The sequence below is a fragment of the Agelaius phoeniceus genome, chromosome 1, assembly GCF_051311805.1.
Source record: "Agelaius phoeniceus isolate bAgePho1 chromosome 1, bAgePho1.hap1, whole genome shotgun sequence".
Classification (NCBI taxonomy): domain Eukaryota; kingdom Metazoa; phylum Chordata; class Aves; order Passeriformes; family Icteridae; genus Agelaius; species Agelaius phoeniceus.
Genome location: NC_135265.1, coordinates 39,985,607 through 40,004,130, shown reverse-complemented (window position 1 = coordinate 40,004,130; position 18,524 = coordinate 39,985,607). Strand labels below are relative to the sequence as shown.

The 18,524-nt window shown below is 41.4% G+C and overlaps 2 protein-coding genes across 6 annotated transcripts in view; both read left to right on the top strand.

Annotated features, from left to right (window-relative positions):
- The first annotated feature begins 434 nt into the window (after nt 1-434).
- LOC129129419 (uncharacterized) lies at nt 435-16,073 on the top strand. 2 transcript variants are annotated; one of them, XM_077176871.1, is made up of 5 exons: nt 435-4,548; nt 5,693-5,729; nt 7,937-8,036; nt 8,548-8,668; nt 9,236-13,725. In XM_077176871.1, the coding sequence occupies exons 1-5, from the start codon at nt 4,485-4,487 to the stop codon at nt 9,253-9,255; spliced, it is 342 nt and encodes a 113-aa protein (XP_077032986.1). In that variant the 5' UTR covers nt 435-4,484; the 3' UTR covers nt 9,256-13,725. The 2 variants fall into 2 exon arrangements, with proteins under 2 accessions (XP_077032986.1, XP_077032981.1); XM_077176866.1 differs by adding an exon at nt 14,003-16,073 and having other exon boundaries at nt 435-8,036; nt 8,495-8,668; nt 9,236-12,661.
- A 635-nt stretch (nt 16,074-16,708) lies between these two features.
- Nucleotides 16,709-18,524, top strand: part of TOP2B (DNA topoisomerase II beta) — a 61,866-nt gene continuing 60,050 nt past the window's right edge. For 2 of the 4 annotated variants that reach the window (XM_054654833.2, XM_054654823.2), the window contains exon 1: nt 16,709-17,125. In XM_054654833.2, coding sequence (XP_054510808.1) covers nt 17,057-17,125 — 69 coding nt within the window. In that variant the 5' untranslated portion in view covers nt 16,709-17,056. The remainder of the gene's footprint in view (nt 17,126-18,524) is intronic. The other 2 variants (XM_054654814.2, XM_054654806.2) reach the window with 1 other exon arrangement.

The following is an 18,524-nucleotide window of genomic DNA, read 5'->3' as shown; positions in this document are numbered from 1 at the left end:
GTTGCAGTGCTCTGAATAAAACATGGAGTGAATGTTCAGATTAGATAATCTTTATCAGAATGTGAGGAAGGCCTTGCCTGGATTATACAAGAGATACTCTAATATAGAACTAAAATACAAAGTTCAAACTATGATTTTATTTTTAAATAAGTGAGAATTAAGGATGATGCTCTCAAGATCAGTGTTTTTAAAGTTTTTCTTCCTTTTTCTGATCTTTCCAACCTCTGTATTGATTTCCAGTGTTTGTCAAAAATAATTTATGTTGAAATAAATGTTTGCTGACCTTTCAACAAATCTAAGCAAATATAAAACTATTCAGATTTTATTAGAAAACTGCATATGCACAGTGAGCAATGGAATCTTAACAAATAGTAGATTATGGCAGCTCAGAAGTGACAGAACAATGTGTGATGGATTATATACTTTAGAATGTAAATGGACAGTTTATGAGGGGAATTAGAAGAGCCTCACCCCTACAATACAGATTAACACAGTGACAGGGTACTTACTGTGTTGTACACACTGGAAGGGAAGAGTACACACTGGAAGGATGTTTATCAATGCTTGACTAATGCAAAGTGAATTTGCCAGTCTCCATTTAAAACTACTGTATTTGGTTTCATTTAAACACTTTTTCTGAGATTTTTGAGTGGCAACTCAACAGAAGAGTATTTTAGGCTAATATGGATACTACCTTGGTAGAAAAAAGGAAAAGGAAGACAACTCAGGTGCCACCAGTCAACAAAACTGTTTCTGCTTAATATTTTGATAGCTGAAAAAGTTACTGCTTTAAAGCAGAAATTGTTTTTGCAGTGTATTAGAGGGCCTTGAGGAATTGCAGAATTCCTTAACTGCATCTGATAATTTGAAATCAGAAGGCAGAATATATTTAAAAGTAGTAAGATAAATTAATTTTCTCATAATTTTGGTCAGAATCTCTAGGGAAGAGTGATAGCTGCAGATAACTTAAAACAGTAAAGTACTTGAAGTCCATTTTTAAAACGTTGAATGAATTAAAAAGTTGGAAAAATTCCTTGCCAGTCTAATTAATGAAGAAGTACTTCTGTATTTATAAGATCGCATGCAATGAATAGGAGTGCTTATTTTAGGAAAGAATAAGTAACCCATGCTGAATAGAGCTAATATGAAAAATTTAAATGGAACTTGTTCAGTTGTCTTTTGAAGTACCCTATAAACAATGAACACTTTGAATCTCTTCACACATTGTTTTAAAGGCACTAATTTCCTCTGTTGATCTCCATTTCAGCCCGGCTTTTAATAAATTTTAATTTTATTTTTTTTTTAACCAGAGGTAATTCCTCATCCACCGTTGTTTAATGTTAACTTACAGTATCCTGAATTTGCAGTATTACATGGTGGAAAGATCTGTGCTGCAATCTGCTCTAAAAGTATGGTTATTAAGTTATGCTGGCAATGGTACAATACTGGGTGAGTGGTAGATGGTGATCAGGGCATGTGTAGATAGAAGTCAGTGCTTACTCAACTTTTTAGAAGTTTGAGGAGGTGGAGATTAAATGGGGTAATTAAAAATACTGTTGCCTAGAAATATATGGCTTAATACAGGTAAAATCAGCAGTGTTTTCTAGAATCCAGCTTAGTCAGCTACATTTTAAAGAACAACTGGCTGTCCACTGTACCATCCATGGGTGCCTTCCAGGGTTACACTGAGGTCTAACAGTGAAATCTTTTCCATTAAAAGTTTACATAAATATTATATTACCCAGTTAATGCTTGCAAACTGATTATGAGGTGCATGGTTTCCAACAGAACTATGTGGCAGCCTGTGCACAGAATTCCTCCTTTCAAACAAGTATTTGTTGCACTGTTGTCTGTCTAGAGTTGATCGTCCAGCTGTTGATTTCTTCATATCCTGTTTTGACATTTAATGCTTAGTAATTTCCTACACCCCAGGAAGTTGCTGGGAAGATGTATCCTTAAAATACATGAAGGAAGCCCCTTCTAGGCAGTGTAGAAGGAAAGAAGAGGTACAGAGCACAGCTATGCAGGAATCAAACAAACTTCAGTGTAAATTATATAACCTACAATGAGAAGTAGTAGTGAAAATTATCTTACCTGGTCTTGTAGGAAAATCTGTCTCCTTAACTTATTTGTTAACATTGGAAGATTTTTCACATATAGCGGGTTGGATTTAAGATATAATCCTTATTATGTGCAACATCAGGAAATGTAGAACACTAAAAATAAAGTGTGTTTGTCTCCATAGTGCAGCGGAATGAAAACAGATGGCAGGCAGCACATATGGCTGCCAGAAGCTGGGAACACCCATTTGCAGAGTTCTTGCAGCTCTAAACAAAACAAGCCAAAACAAAGGAACTCTGAGAGGGGCAGAGATTGTTCCAGGCAGATATCAGGATATCTGCCTCTTCTCCACACCCACACTCCTCATTTCTTTACCTCTGGTTGCTCAAGCTCGAAGTGGAAGCAAACTGCTAGTTAAGAATTTAGTGGACTTCCTAAGTATTTGTCAAAACTTAGCATTTCTTAAGTATAGGCATTATTTAAAAGAAATATCTGGTTTTCATTTTTAGGAAATCAGATATTCCATTCAAGCCTCTAGGTTTGGACAAAGTTGAAGTTTTGCCACTGTTGTCCAAGCAATTCAACAACTTTAAAAATGTGCCAATATTGAAGGGACTTCTTGTGTCTCAGCTTCCTATCATATGGAAGGTTGAGAAGGAAATTGCAGACATGTGCCTTCCTTAAACTCAGTTGCTGGCTTAGGTCCTTTCTATACTTTGAGTATTTTGGGGGAATTTATTCAACATTATTTGCAGTCGTTCAGCTTACCTGGTGCTGGTTCTGAAGGTTCTTTACAGGGTACTGCTGTTGCAAGCAATGCTTCATGCCTTGTATCTTATGGCCTTTCTAAATAGTAATCAACAATGTAATGTATATTATGTGTACCTGTATGATAGCTGGTCACATAGCTGTCAACATGAGAAGATGGGAAGAGTAATAGCAGTAATACCTGGGACAGTTTTGGGGGTTTTATGCTAATCTTGGATATTTAATCCAAGCAGAAGGACAGTAGAGTAAAAAAAAAGTGTCTTTAGTAGATTGAAAAAAATTCCTTCTTTATTTAAGTTTTAAATTTCAGGAGCAGAATTTTGAGACCTCCCAGCCTATATTATGGAACCTAGGAATGACCAAGTAACAAGTCAAGGTCAAATATATGTATTTTAGGTATACAGGTATTATGAAATGTGTAAAGGCTTAAATATGACCATGAATAAGATAACAATGATTTTCTCCATTGTTAAGATTTTTGTTTTTATTCTTGGGCTTGGGGGCTTTTTTTATGGTAAGCTTTGTAATTAGGCTTTCTCTTTGTTTATGATTACCCTGCTTCAGTTTCTTCAGCTTTATTTTTTTCTCATCTCACTTAAAATACATTTGAATTTAATTTATGTACACAGTTGCAATGTATGGTAAATATTAGGACAAAAAATAAGTTGATTTATTTATTTGGTAAAAGGAGATGAAAGGGATAGATTAAAAATATTCAAACTCAGCAGAACAAAAAGCAATAGTAATTAAAATTGATGATGCCCAGAAACCAATAAAGTTACCAGGACTTAATAAAATTTTATGGTGAAAGAAGTGTAATGGACTACATAAACTGATGCTGGCAGAAGTAGCTTCCAATGACTGACCCTGGTTTTGAGATGTTTACTGTGTGTTTATTTATATTTAGATCCCTGAAAGTTTTCAGTAGAAGAAAATTGCTGAGACTAATGAACAGGGGTTTTTTAAATCTGTCTGAGATTTAAGGAATATCTGAGTTTAAATATTTTTTATTTTTAGTAGTTTAAGCTATAGAAATAATTTTAGAATTAAGAACAGGATCCCACTTGTTACAGATAATTCCTTCCTTTGTTCCAGTGAATAATCTGGATCTTTGATTTTGGAGAAAGTGTGTTTAGTGGCATGTTGTAACCAAGAACTTTAGTCTGCATTACCTGTAAGGATGTGAGATTTCAGTGTGGCATTGAGCACCTGGTTAGCCTTGAAGGACTGAGTCTCCTATTAGAGGTCTTACAGACTGGGGGAAAGATGATTTCGCTATGCATTTCAATGGTGATATTTCAGTGTATGTTCTGTTAACTTGATTCTTTTATTACATAATGCTGAGTGTTATTTTGTATCCTTGGAACTTCAGTAATATAGTGTATTATCCTTGAAGTCCCAGGGGAACATATTTTCCCCACTGAAAATCATCGACTAGTAGCTTATCTCTGTTGCAATGAAGAGGAAATGCTGGACTAACTTTAGCTGAGCAGTTTGGATCACAATATACAGACTGCCCTGTGGAACAGTCATAAGGAAACCAGCTGATGTAAGAGAATGAAGACATCTGAAGCACTGTTTAAGCAAACTCGAGCTAAAGTAGGTGGAACAGTTGGTCACAGTCTCTTAGAGCAAATGGAGCAGCAAAGTACAGAATGGAAGGAGAGAGCCTCACTTCTCCCCTCTGGATTATTAGCACTGTGAAGAGAAGGATGGAAGGTAATGGAATGTATGTGTGTCCGTGCTTGCGTTGTATCAGAAGTCAAAATAACAGTTATGCTGCAGCAGCTTTCACTTTTAGCCAAAGTGCCAGGGAAATGCATGGTGTATTAAAAAGCAAAGTTCACTACTGGCAAAAAGGATATAAAACTTTATTGGCCAAAAAGGAAGTGCCTGGTTTTGGACTGCATTAAGAATTGTGGTGCTGTCCTGGTTTGGTTTAGTATGAAGCATGCCCAAAACTTCTTTTGATTTGTGTTTTCTTTTGTTAGGTTGTGTAGGTTGGAGTTTCTGCCTGAGTATGCTAACTGATTTCCATGATGTTGGCTATAATGATTTAAAAGAAAACAGTCCCATTTCCCCCCTCCCCCTGCCCCAAAAATACGTAAAACAAAACATTCAAAATAAAAAATAAAAACACCCCCACTAAGGATGTAGGATCACAAACAGGAAGTGTTAGAGGCTGCAGTTTAATTTTAGCACTAGAGGATGGAAAAAAGTTAATATCGCTGATTAATGAATGTCAAATTTTCATCATTTGGGGGATCGTTTAGAAAAGCTGATTGTTTCCTTTTTTTAAATAAACTAAATATTTTTGAAAGAAATTTGTAGCATCATGGAGCCCTTCAAAACAGAACCTTAGGAAGTTCTTGCTCAAGTGTCAGTACTATGCATGATCTGCCTTTGTAAGTTATATTATTAGTCATATCAGTTCTTCCTCTACACTTCAAAGTCTGATAGAGGTATTTTTAAAATATAAGTCTATTTGATTTTTTTTTAGTAAAGGTGAAACCCTGAAGTTCATATTCAGTGCAACAGACATTTCAATTTTTCTTGAACATGCACTCTAACTAAATGCTCTGCAACTTCATTTTGTAGTTTCATTTCATGTTTTAAGGCTTGCTAGTAATTCATATTTGTACACCAGCTTATTGATGGGAAAAAAAAAAAACCTGAGTGACAGAAAGATGTGAAGAAATGGGCTTTCAGCCAGACACAACGTAAGAGTCACTTTCGGAAAACACAGAGACTTACAGCATTTCTGGCCCACAGAAATAAAATCTGTGATTGGAAACAGACTAAGAAACACTTGCTAGAATACATTTACCTTTTCTACTTTTGATTTTCTTTATTTCACATACAGGACTGATTACCAATCATGTGAGGAAATTCAATCTTTTGTAAGTATTCAGGGAAAAATACAAAGCCCATCTGTGAAAAGAGCATGGAGGCAACATGTATGCCAGTGAAAGAGTGGCTGAAAGATTTTGGATGTGGAAAAAAAAATTCATTTTTAAAGAGAATGAGATTTACTGGCATGTGATAACCAATTCAGTGGAAATCAACTAGAACCTATTCTGTTCCAAGGATTGAGTGTTAAATCCATAACTGGGGAATATTATATTGAAAAAGTATGGAAGGGACACTCCAGTCATGTAGTGTTTGTGTGTGGAGCAGGAGTAACTATGAGCAGAACTGGTCAGTGGATTTTGTGTTTAGCCCACATTAGAATGACAAAACCAGGACTAGCACTACATAGTAGCATTACCTATATTAGTGGTGAGATGGAGGGATTCTATAGTGAAACATAAGCAGATGTTTCGCCCATCTTTTGGAAGATTCCTTTCTTTAACATGCAATATCAGCTGTCTCCTAGGGTAACCCTCACTGTTGTCTTCACTCTTAAAAGCCCTTCCAAATTTCCCTTTTTCTAAACTAGTGGTTTTTAATCCTTTGAAGCAGTGTCTGCAGTGGCAATCAAGGCAACTTCCCAGTGCCTCATAGGTAACATCTGGAGGCTTCTGCACCATCCTTGGAATCTGTTCTTTTCTCTCTTCCCTGCTGTATCACAGGCTGGTACCCCAGCCCCATACAACCTCTATGTATTCCCTAGCTTATGACAGCTGCTGTTCCCTCTCTTGTGGACAGCGGGAGAAGCCATGAGGATGACAGTAGTGTGGTCTGCTGAGGGAGTTCCTTGAATGTGGTTCTCTACCACAGTCTTCACTGTTGGAAGATTTTGTCTCTTTTATCATTTTATTTCCTACCTGCTTTTTGTGTTGTTTCACCGTGTAGTGTGGCCCCACTCGCCGTGGCACAACTGAAGCCTCAGCCCTTATCATTCCAGGAATGTGTCCCTCTCTGGTATCTTCCTTTGTTCCCAGTATTGTTCTGGTTCCCAGCAAGTCTACTGGCCACCAAGGGTAGCCTGCTGCAGGCCTGGTAACAGGCCTTTCTTCTCATTTTGAGACCCACTGTCCTCCAGGAACTTGAGGGGTGGTGTAGGGCCCACATAGCAGGGGAAAGTGAAGCAGCAGCCATTTTAAGGGAAGGGTTTTAGGATCAACACTACAACCTAGTGTTTTGGTATGTCTGTGTATATAATTCAAAAGGGCAATGAGGATCCTAATCAAATTAAATAAGCAGATTTTACTGCATGAAGGAATTGCCATGGAAATTCAAAGAACTGAGTAAATGACTGACTGACTATACATTAAGTTTGCATGCTGTGCTACAAGTATCTGTTGTAAGGCTATGAATGCTGTTATATATTCAATTTAACTCCAGAGAATAACCCAAACAAATGCTGAATTGAGAACAATATTTTTATTTCATGTCTTTTTGAGAGATTAACTATTGTTTTCTATAAATATGCAAGGACCTGTAGGAGTAGAAATGCAAAGCACAGCATTCACCCCATTAACATGTTAATTCATTTGGAAGGAACTGAAAAAGTAGTTTCACCTATTTTATTTGCATGCCCCTGCTAGTCTGTTACAGAACCTGTTAAGCCACCATGCCTGTGGCATAGTTAACAACCCTGGAGGGAGCATCAACATTAGGGATCGTGGGATGTCCCACCATGTACAGCATGGGAAGTAGCATAGGTCAAGGGTGGGATGACAGGCACTGCAATCTTCCTGTTTGTGATACACAGAGGAATGATCATAAATGAGCAGGGCAGAGTGAAGCATGGAGCAGGAGTGGGAGGGAGTGCCATGTTGCACATGTACGCTCCGCTGGGAGAATGTCTGTTGTGCCAGGCAGCTTGGGAGTGCTGTGTGCTGTGCCTGGCTAAGGAGATGTTTGGCTTTGTGAGTAAAAGCAGTCGTGCTGGTTTGGTGAAGCAACTCAGAGCTGAAGCATGTGCCATGGATTATGTGTGAGTGCTGCAGCTTGTGCTACATTCCCATGGGTTGGTTCATGTGCCTGCCTCTATGGCCCATGACTGTCCTCCGTCTTTACTGTAATCAAAGAGCTGGTGTGGCTCAGGCTTTGCTGTACTTCAGCAACAACCATCAGGAAAGAAAGCATTGCTTGCTCTGAATTCTCTTCAATTCTGCACAGCAACTCAAAATTAATACCTTTAATTTCATTGTGTTTTCAGCCTTTATGCCAGTGTGCTCTTTCATCATCATTACATATGTCCCCGAGTCCAACATATTTTGGGAGAAATGATAGAAAATGAACAATTGAAAAAACAACAGGTTAGCAAACCAGTGGAATTCTCATGCATGAGAACTAATAAATGACTTTATAATAATCTAACTGTAAGATGTAAAGTAAAAAAGGAGCTTCCATGCTTCTTATCATGAGTCACAAGAGAAATGAACTCAGCAGAAAAATGTCATGTTTCAGTAGCATGTCCAATGTGTCTCAAAGGGTACAGAACATAAAAGAATCTGTAATAATATATCTGTATTTTCCCAAAGAACTAACGTTAGTACTGAAAGTAAAGTATTCCAAAGTAAATGGAATTCTTACATGATTAGTGTCAAATAATTTCAAAATCTGCTAGAAAATACATTGATACATAAACTCCATTTTCTAATTTAAGACAAGTTAGAAAAAGGAAAATGTTGAATGGGATGGAAATTTCTGGGTAATGTGTATTGCCTTTTCATGGAAACCTGACGAATTCATTGTACTTTTTACCTGGAAATAGAAGAATGTGAGCAGCAGTAAAAACCAAGGTAAAAGGAACCATATTACTTTCAGATAAATTTCAAGAGCTTCAGAGCTTCCCACTCTTCAAAGGCTTTCTGCAATAAAAGTTTCCAGCAGAAGAGCATATGTGGAATAACAAAGCTCAGTAAAAACCAACTAAATGAAAAGGAAGGTGAGTTGTTATTACGGTTCTATAGCATGATGGTAAAACTTTGACATGAGCTTCCTACGAGGCACAGTACAGGAAATGTATTCTCTCTAGCTGTTATCTAGGAAAATGGGGTATCACTAAGTCATTCCTTGCAAAATTATTTTTAAAAAATTAGGAATGTGATTATAGTATAACAGTTAACAGATCTGTTGCAAAAATAGATATGCTGCCTTTTTTGACACTTAGGTCTGTAGTAAGATAAAATATCCAGTACCTTTTCTTTGCTTCATTGTTTGCAAGAAATGAAGGAATATTGTAAAAAACTGCATTGATGAAAAACATTTTTCTTTAATGTTCTGCAAGTTAAATCCACAGTAGATTTCAAAAAGAAATATATAAAATAATGAGGACTACAGCATCCATATTGTTTAGGTTAAAAGCCCCCACAGGTATATGTATATCAAAGCAAGTTACTTTTAACACATCCTGTAGATAAAAAATTTTTTTCTAGAACATTAAAGTGAATTCACAAATTACTAAAGCATATATATTCAAAATCATTCAAAAGACTGTTTTCCTTCTTCACAGGTGACAGCCAGGAATCCTAAATCAAAGAAATGCTGTGAAGAGGATGCAGCTTTCTGAGGTGCTTAGAAATGGAAAGATGCTTTTGGAAACCATGCTGGACTGAAGACCTAGACTGAGATTCCCAGATTCTAATAAAAATATGGCATAGCAAAGTGCTGGCTAAATGATGCCTAAGCAGTCAAACACATTGTCCTGGCCAGTACTGAAAGCTGTTGCTACTGTGACTTCTGCTACCTCTACCAGCAGTGGCTACGGTCATAGTGAGCAAGAGGCATATAACAACCACTGATCTGGATGATTTTACTTCATGTGAAAACTGAGGTAACGTGTTCTTACATTTCTCTAAGAAAAACAGGAGTGCACTAAGGACCAGGAAGTATCTGCAGAGCTGATTGGAGCAATGTAAGGTATGTAGTAGAAAGAGAATTTAAGCAGTGTTAGTTGGCTAAAAATAGAACAGAAGACCATAACCTAAACATAAAATCATATTTAATGTGTTGCATTTGGTGCTTTATTTATCCATTCTCCTAGCAAATACAGCAAGACTAAAATGCTAAGCCAGAAATACCACTATTGAAAAAAATCATGGAGGACAGCTGCATGGTACTGGGCATTCAAGACCCAGAAATACCAATGTGTTAAAAGATCTAAAGGGATAACAAAAGATTTTTTCATGAATTTCTGATCACCTTTGCTTAATAATAATAATAACACCTAAGGAAAATAGAAAAGTGCATGAAGCAGCTAGCAGTGACCATTTTAAAATACTGCTTGTCCAATCACCCAAGCTGTTGAATTACACAACTCCTACTGAAATAAATAGGAATGCTGCTGCTGAGCCTTGTTATAAATGAGGCCACCTGATAAATTGTTGAATAGCTGATCTATAACAAGTAATTGTTAGGGAGTTGTGAATTCAGATAATGTTTATTGTTAAGTGGGTGGCTGAGTCTTGGCCACATTTTACCTGTTTTGCTATACCCTTTATTTTGTTAGTTGAAGCATACATCTTATTTTTGTAATTACTTTCTCAAAGACTTCTGAAAAATTAATTCTCAAAAGGCTTAGAATAGTCTGATGACATAAGTAATCTGAAATAATGCATTTAAGCAAAGAGAATTATTAGTGAACAGGTTACTGGAAAGAATAACAACTTAAGTCATCTAGAAAAGAATACTGACAAAAGAGTATTATTGTATAAGCTTCCTTTTCTAAACTGCCTTGTAATTCTCAGAAGAACATGGTGAGCGCATTCCCTGTGCTGTGGGCTATAAAAGAGTAATTCAGATTTTAGGCCATTTAGTACCAAATCAAAACCACTATGATCTAGTAATTCAAAGCGTTACGTCAGTCTAAACTCAAGCTGCCAGTACAAATTTACTCTAAGGGTTTGTTGGATAGGTATGTGCAAACTCTCTGTCTGTGGTTCTGCTATTCTGTGGCTGACTGGACATTTCATAGTGACCCCTTTTCTTTTTGTTAGTTACTACTTCTTGTCTTCCCCACTTTCTGTGCTCAGGTGTATCATTTGCACCTACTGGGGTAGGTGTCCCTACCCTAGTCCTCTTTCAGAAGGATCTTCACAGGTTATTCACCCAACTCTTCTGTTGCTCTTTGCCTCAGACATTCATTTGTTCAAGTATTCCAAAACTTGTGGCCTCCTTCTCTTTTTGCATTTGACCTTAGCATAAACTATGTGGGTGCACCGGCCATGCTTCAATTACATGTTCTGCCTTGGTGGAGATTGAGCCATCTGCCTCTCTTAGGTCTTTCTTGAGACTTTTCTCTTTTTGGGTTACCACAAGAACCACACAATTCCCTTCTGAGAAAGGGAATGGAAATGCACACCCTGACCTAGTCATCATTGAGTCTAGTCAAAATTGGTGATACTATGAAGCTGTGCAGAAAAGCTTGCCCTTTCTATTTCCTCCTCATAATAAGTCAAAACATGTGTCAGAGGTGGTTGAATTTTAGCTCAAGAAAGCAAAGTACCATCTCTAGACATTTCTTCTGGGCAGACAGAAGAAGCAGCAGCTTCTCTGCTGTCTACATCACTCATCACTTTTCCCCATAGATTCAACATATCCACATGTGCCTTGTATAGAAAAAACTCCTTCACCTTCCTGTCATTCCAGGAATGACTATACATGACCTTCTGCTATTAGGAAGCAGTCTTGATACTCACTCAAAATCTATAATGGATTTCTGTCTGGGATACTGGAGAAATACACTAGTAATGGATAGCTTCAATGAGCCAGAAGAGTCTTGCTGGGTAAAAATGAATTGCCACTTACATATTCTTGCCCAAACTGTCTTGTTGGGGTGAACTGCTAGGAAAAAACTTGCATTTTTTTAGTCAAAAGAAAATTCTGCTTTGGAAAGAGAGAACTCCTTTACAGAGGGGCTGGGATAGAGGGACACTAAGAAAGGAATATGTGGCTAACATCAGAAAAGCTTCTGAAGGAAAGCCTAGCATGCTTTGCAGTATGCATCACCCTGAGCTCAAGGGAGTGCCTTTCTGAATGGCATGGCATGCCCAAACCTTGCTGGCTGTTTATGTTCTCCACACTGATTACCAATGCCATAATGCACTTGGTGATTCCAGCCTCCAAATCACAGCAATCTCCTCTCAGCTCACACACCTCTCAACTGCTGAAATGGCCACTGCTATCTCAAGTACATTCAGCACAGACCTCAAAATACATCAGCTTCTTCATTCTGTGGTTTTTTTCCGTTGTTTTTGTCCCTCCAGGCATTTGCATCTTTTCCAACTGCCACCAACTCTTCCAAAAGACTCAGTGTTAATAGCATGGATAGTAATTCTACTCATGTTGAGAATTCCTCCCAGTATGGCCAGCTCAGCTTCCCCTGCTTCACCTCTGCATGCAACTTCTCTTGCTGTATGTAGTCACTGCATAAGGGAGCTTTGTCCTATACAAGGAATTTTGATACAAATATATTTATTTCTATGACCAGCCTTTGCTGAAGCAACAGCTTTGTTTAGGCTGCTCAGTGAAAGTGTGTCACAATTTAAGACTAAGCTGACAGTGAGGAGACTGGGTGGGCTTGGATACTAAAGCTCTTCTAGTCACAGATAAATATTTAAAGTTTACAAGTGACTCAACTTCCCTGTTCTGTGTGAGAGAGTGCAGCTCAGGCGAGAGGCCAAGCCTGTCAGTGTGATGGTCTCTAACCCAGCCTGCCTCTCCTGCAGCAGGGAGGTGGTGCCATCCAGGAGGAGCTCAGCTGGGCCAGTGCAGCAGTCCCAGCCATGCAATGGGCAGTCCAGGATGGAGCCCAGGGGTCCTTGGAGCTAACCCTGGGGATTCTGCTGGACCTCCTCCCCAGCAACAACCTGGCAGTAGCATTCACAGCATGCCCCACTTGAGTTTTCCACACCTCTGCCAACAGCACAGCACTTAACAGGTTAGTCACCAGAGGAAGAATTGGAGGGTAAACAGGGTTTAAGCTGTCCAAACCCTCTGTCAAACTGTCACAAGTGGGACATTGTTTCTGGAGGATTAAGATGGAAATGACCTGATGTTTTTCAAGATACTGGTTGTGGAACAGTCTGGCCCCAGGAACACCTACTAACAAAAGTGCCATGGATACATCAGGTGTGTCAGTCCTGGGCACAGTTCAGCTGAGAGTGTCGGGCAGTGCGTTGACAGTGCACACCCACAGAAAACCACTAGTGTGGCCTCTTGCTAATTCAACAAAGGTGTTTGAGATACAATTGTGTAAGAACACATGACCTGGCTAAATTTATATCGTTAGGTGATCCAGCCATGGGTAGACTTCTCTTAAATACTTTGGAACCATGGCCTGAAGGTCATTCACAATCAACACAGTACAAGTATGTGGTCACTCTCATATTGTACTGTCACAACCCTACTCAATAATTTGGTCAATTATTTCAAAATTATGTTAATGAATTATAATGAAATTAAAAATGCAGTAGAATATGGAAATTATTTTATTGTGAGTGTAGATATTTAATATTAAAATATGCAATGTTTGTTTATACCTCATTACAACTATATACAATGTGGAATGTATAATGTAATGGGCATCAACTTAGTTTCATAAATATTTTAGCATAAAATTATGCTTTTTCCTGTGTAGTTTGCAGAAAAAGGAGAGCTGTGGTCGGTTGTTTAAGTAAGTGCTTGTATGTGAGTATGTTCACAGATTAGATAAATGTACATAGTTTCACAAATAGTCACATTTTAGGCCCTTTAAATCTGAGTCCAGAAAAGCCATATCGAAAGAAAAGGTTTTATTAGATAGTAGTAAACTAGAAGCAGCAAATAACTTAGAATAGATGGGAAGTTTGTACATACCAAGTATAGAAATGCTTAAAGATCATACTTACAGCTGTCTTACTGCTAAAGTGATTGAACGCAAAGTAGTATTACAATAAATATTTTGCTTACTAAAAGCAGTAGTGAAACTGGTTTAAGTAGATCATTGTTTTGAAAGCCTTGAAAGTCCTTTTGAAAGCCTTTTGAAAGTCCTATTTATGTTATGGTGCACAACTATGAGGACAAGTAAATCTCCAATGAATTGAAATAGGACTTTGTGTGCACTATCTCAAGGGGATTATTCATTTAAAATGTCACACAGTAAGTGTGAAGTATTTGACAGAAACTGGTAGTGCATGATTCGGGCAGGTTGCATCCAGTAAAGTAATTCCACTCCTATCAAAATGTTATGGCACTTGAATTTGATTCATGCTCAAATCTACTTCTATGTTTGTTTTAACAGGGATCTCTTAAAATGTGATGAGCAATCTCATTTCACTGCTTCACCTCTGCAGCCCACAGAAGCAACTGCTTTTAGTCTCTTGAGAACTTTGTCCCACAATCCTACATGACTAGCAATGCAACCACTCAGCATACACATGTAAGTATTAGGGATAAAACCAACATCAACAATAAGCCAGTAACATGCTGTGCAGCTAATGTAGCATAGGATGAGAATTAAATAAAATCCAACCTGGACGAAGTAATTTCAAAGACTAAAGAAAATGCTTGAGGGAACATCAGCATTTCCTCATAAATCTGCTCCAGTGTGACACAGACTGAACATGTCTGACCATGCACGTTGAAAGACCAGTAATTGCCAAGAAGAAACTCCCACTGTCTCTCTCTAATGTATATGGAATTGGCTGCCTTCAAGTTAGATTGCTATCTTCTGCTTGGCTCACATTGCAAAAGACACACTTCCCACACTAAGGACAATGTATTTACTAAACAACTGGAGCTCATGAAAACATAGTACACTAATGTTTGGGACTTGCTCTTTTTCTGCTCATTACAGTAATGGTCCTCCACCGATGTAAAAAGCTTTGAACAGATGCACTCTTGTTTTCACTGATCCACACAATATTCATTGCAGCAGTTTGCTGTTCATGATTCATTTTAACGGGTCCTACATATAAATTTGAGACTTTGGGGAAAAAAAAATCAACATGGTTGTAATCAGCAAGCTCAAAATTCTGAAGCACTAGGCATAACCCTGCAAGTGTTACCTTGTGGTTCTGCAAGACACTCTTTATCTTGCCAAAAGTAGAAGAAAACACAGCCTACAGCTCATAGGTACATGCAGCTGCTGGAAACTAGGCTGGAACAGATAACTTACTGTCCCTTCTGGCAGATGCCGTTATTTTCCATAATCCCTATGCAGCACTTAGATATTAGTTTAATAGCTTCCTTAGAAATGGCAGAGTAAAATTATGCTAAATAAGCAATATTTACTAGAAATTCTTCTGATCCTTCCCTTGAGGCATAATTGAACGTTACTACTGACTCCTCAAAAGTGGCTGCTCCATTTCCAATCCCTTTACTCCTTAGGAAAACCATTTTGCAAAAGGAAAAACCTTTAAATTATTTGTTCTTCCTTTGAAATGGTTCTCTGATTTGTCTGCTAGTTCAGATGCAGTGCTCCTACTGATCCCTCCTTTTGAGACTTTACATTCTTAATAATTCAAGGAGTGGAACAGGCTGGACTGGGTAAGTCCTTTGCATTTCACACAGCAGCATGAAAATTGCTAATTGAGAAGCTGTGTGTGCTGAAGCATTGTCACAAAATCTGGTTATAATATTTACAGTTATATATGTAAGTATATATATACATTTGGTGCAAAGTATGTAAAACTGTACGTATTTTTTATGCTGATACCTAAAATGACATGAATTTTGGGCTTTGTACACACACTGGTTAGGAAGTAGATGTTTTTTGGCCACAGCGTTTTTTTCAAAACGGCGCATAGGGTTGTACTACACAGGGATGTGTGCTGTGTACAGAACGGGGTGCTGTGCTGTGTGACCCTGTACGAGGACTTCACTCGGTGATGCTCAAATGTAGGATAAAGCTCTGTAAGCTGTCCGAGTTAAAGAGCTCCTCGGGCCGATCCCCAGAGCCCAGAAGAGGGCAGTGGATTGTAAACACTCTCCTGCCTGGAGCCCTGGGACTTCCACCCTGCTGGTACCGCCGCAGGTCACAGCGGTGGCAATTGCAGGGACCAGTTACGGGGCTGGCGGATGGGGGGCAGCTGCCTGCCGTGCCCCTGAACACCCGGCCCACCTACCGCATCACCTCTTCTCCGCCCCGCATCGCAGCATCATCCACCCGGAGCACCAGGGAAACGGGACAGCCGTGCTCTGCCAGTCCCCACACCAGTTCCCCTATGCGGTCACGGGAAAGGGAAGCATCTCCCTGCCCGGCGTCGCAGAACGGGAAGATGGGTTGAGAGAGCCCGTCGCTGATCCGGCAGCTGGGCGCTGCTTCGTCGTGGTCCCTATCCCGATCCAGCCGCCCCATCCCTGTCCCATCCCTATCTCGATCCAACCGCTCCGCCTCCCCTCGCACCGCCCCCCGCGCGCCGCAGCGCCCCCGTGCGGGCCTTTCGCGCCCTGTTGCCACCCTTGGTGACGTCACACGCGGTCTCTCCTTCTGGCTTCTCGGATTGGCCGGCGCCCGCGCAGCCTTCCCGCCTCTAGCGCGCGATTGGCGGGCCGGCCCGTGATTGGCGGGCAGAAGGCGCGGGGGGAGAAGAGGCCCGGGCCGGCTGCGCGGGGAGAAGCGGCCGCGGCGCGGACGCTGAGCGGGACCGGCGCGGTTATTTATTGTCTACGCGCGGTGTCCCGGCGGCGGCAGCGCTTCGGGGCTTGTGTGGGGAGAGGAGGGGGAGGAGGCGACGGTGGGGGAGCGGCGCCGGGCGCCGGGACGCGGGTGGAAAGAGGAGGGGAAGAAGGAGGGGGCCGGGCCAGCCCCGGGTGTGCGTGTGTGCGGGGGGCGCGGGTCTGCGCGGGAGCGCGCGCGCGCGCGAGGGGCGGGAAGGGAGGGAGTGAACGAGGGAGGGAGGGGACGAGGGAGGAGGGAGGGAGGGGGAGATTTTTTTATTATTAATCTGTTTTCCGGGCCTTTGTGGCTGCGGGGGGGGGGGGGGGGGGAGGGGGGGGACGGCCCGGGGGTGAGGAGGAGGGCGGGAGGCAGCAGCGCTACGGCGGCGATAGCGGTGGCTGTTGTTGCCGCCGCTGCCGCCGCGAGGCGAAGGGACCGGCCCGTCGTCCCTTTAAACTAGCGAGAGCCGCAGGCCCGGCCGGGCCCTCCCTCCCACCCTCTCGCTGCCTCCCCGCCGGCGGAAGGGGCGCTTTGTGCGGGCCCCTCGGCCGCCCTTCCTCGGTGCCGGGGCTCCGGTGAGGGCGGGCGAGGCGGGAAGGGCGGGCGCGGAGCGGCCCCAGGCGCGGTGTCGGTGCCGGCCCTCCCGGCCGCCTCCGAGCGCCCTCGCCTCGGCTAAGGAGAGACGGGCAGAAAATGGCAAAGTCTGGAGGAGGAGGAGGAGGAGGCGGCGGCGGCGGCGGCAGCGGGGGACTGACTTGGGTGGTAAGTTGTGGGGCTGCATCTTGTTGTTCGTGGATTTTGCTACTCGTGTTTTGTTGTTATTACTATTATTTCTGTTTGCGTCCCTTGCGTGTGTGGAAAGAGCGCGGGTTGGCTTTGAAAGGAGGGAAGAAGCTGAGGGAAGAAGCTGGGGGCTGGCGTGGAAAGCGAAGCGCTGTGGAGCCGCCGCTCTGTGGAGGGCTCCGGGATAGGAGGAGGAAGACTGGGCTTGGAATTGATGCTACAGGAGGGGAGATTTTATCCCTCTGGGGGCTTCTCGGGGTGCTGGGAGCCGTAGGGAAGAGGTCACTCTGAGCAAACAGGTGGGAAGCTCCCGGGGGGAGCGGGTGGGTCATCAGGGCTGTCTTGAAGTCGCTGTCCTCCAAAGCGAGATATGGTCTGTCTGTCTTTCTGTCGTCCCGCCAGAGTTGTGGGTATTGCCTCTTGTTCCTAGAGCAAAGCCTTTGCAGGCTAGCAGAGGGTCTTTGTGTTGATCCTATTTTCTTTTCCAACTGTGTGTGAAGACAATACCTGAAGTTCCCAAGTTTCAGAGACAGGAAGCAGGAGCTGTGTGCTTGCTGTTCCATCTTGGCATTCAACTTCATCATCCTCCAGAAGTTGTAACTCTGTAACAGACCCAAGAAGGGGGTGTTTTACTGCCTTTCCTGGGTTGGTCGGAAGTATTAAGATTAGAGAGGGTGCTGGTGAAGCTGTCTCTAGAAGTGGTGAATCTTTTTGAGCCTCCTTATAGTCCTTTGAGAGTGCTGGCTCCCAGTGCTGAGGTGCTCCCCTGGTCAGTAGTAAGAGCGGATGCTCTCAGGTTTTGGTGAGACCTGAGAGGAAGGAGGAGCAAAGGTGACCTGAAGGGGTCTGGTTCAGCCAATCGGTAACTCCCCCGCCTTTCTCCTGCTCGGCATAGAGGGGTAACTTCTTTAATGTTTAAGCAGAAGACACTAGATCTTGGTGGACAGGTATCTTTGATCAGACACATGTGCTTTCCAGAGGTGGGAACTTTTAACGAGTCCTATTAAACAGAATAACAGCAAACTTATTCTTGTGTCCCTCTACATCTTGGAGCTGTTGAAAACGAAGTATTATTGGAGTGAACAAATGGTGTGTGTTCTGATGGTGGACTATATCCATGGATCTAATTACCGCATTTTATGTTGGTAATTCTCTTTGATTTTAAAAAGCTGGCTTGGAAAGGTATATTAAAAAAACCATGGGAACATGTCTAAGTTGAGAAGCTATTCTCCTTTCTTTTCACAATACTTTGCAATATTTATCAACTGTGATCTTTGGATGGCTCTTCAGAATTAAGATTTTACCATCTAGGTTTGACCAAGTAATTGGAAGTTTTACAGCTCATACAGAAAACTGCAGAATGAAGTGTGAAAATTAC

Bases quoted from the DNA above. Each gene is read 5' to 3' on its own strand.
- LOC129129419 (XM_077176866.1), top strand. From the start codon at position 15,591: ATGCTCAAATGTAGGATAAAGCTCTGTAAGCTGTCCGAGTTAAAGAGC.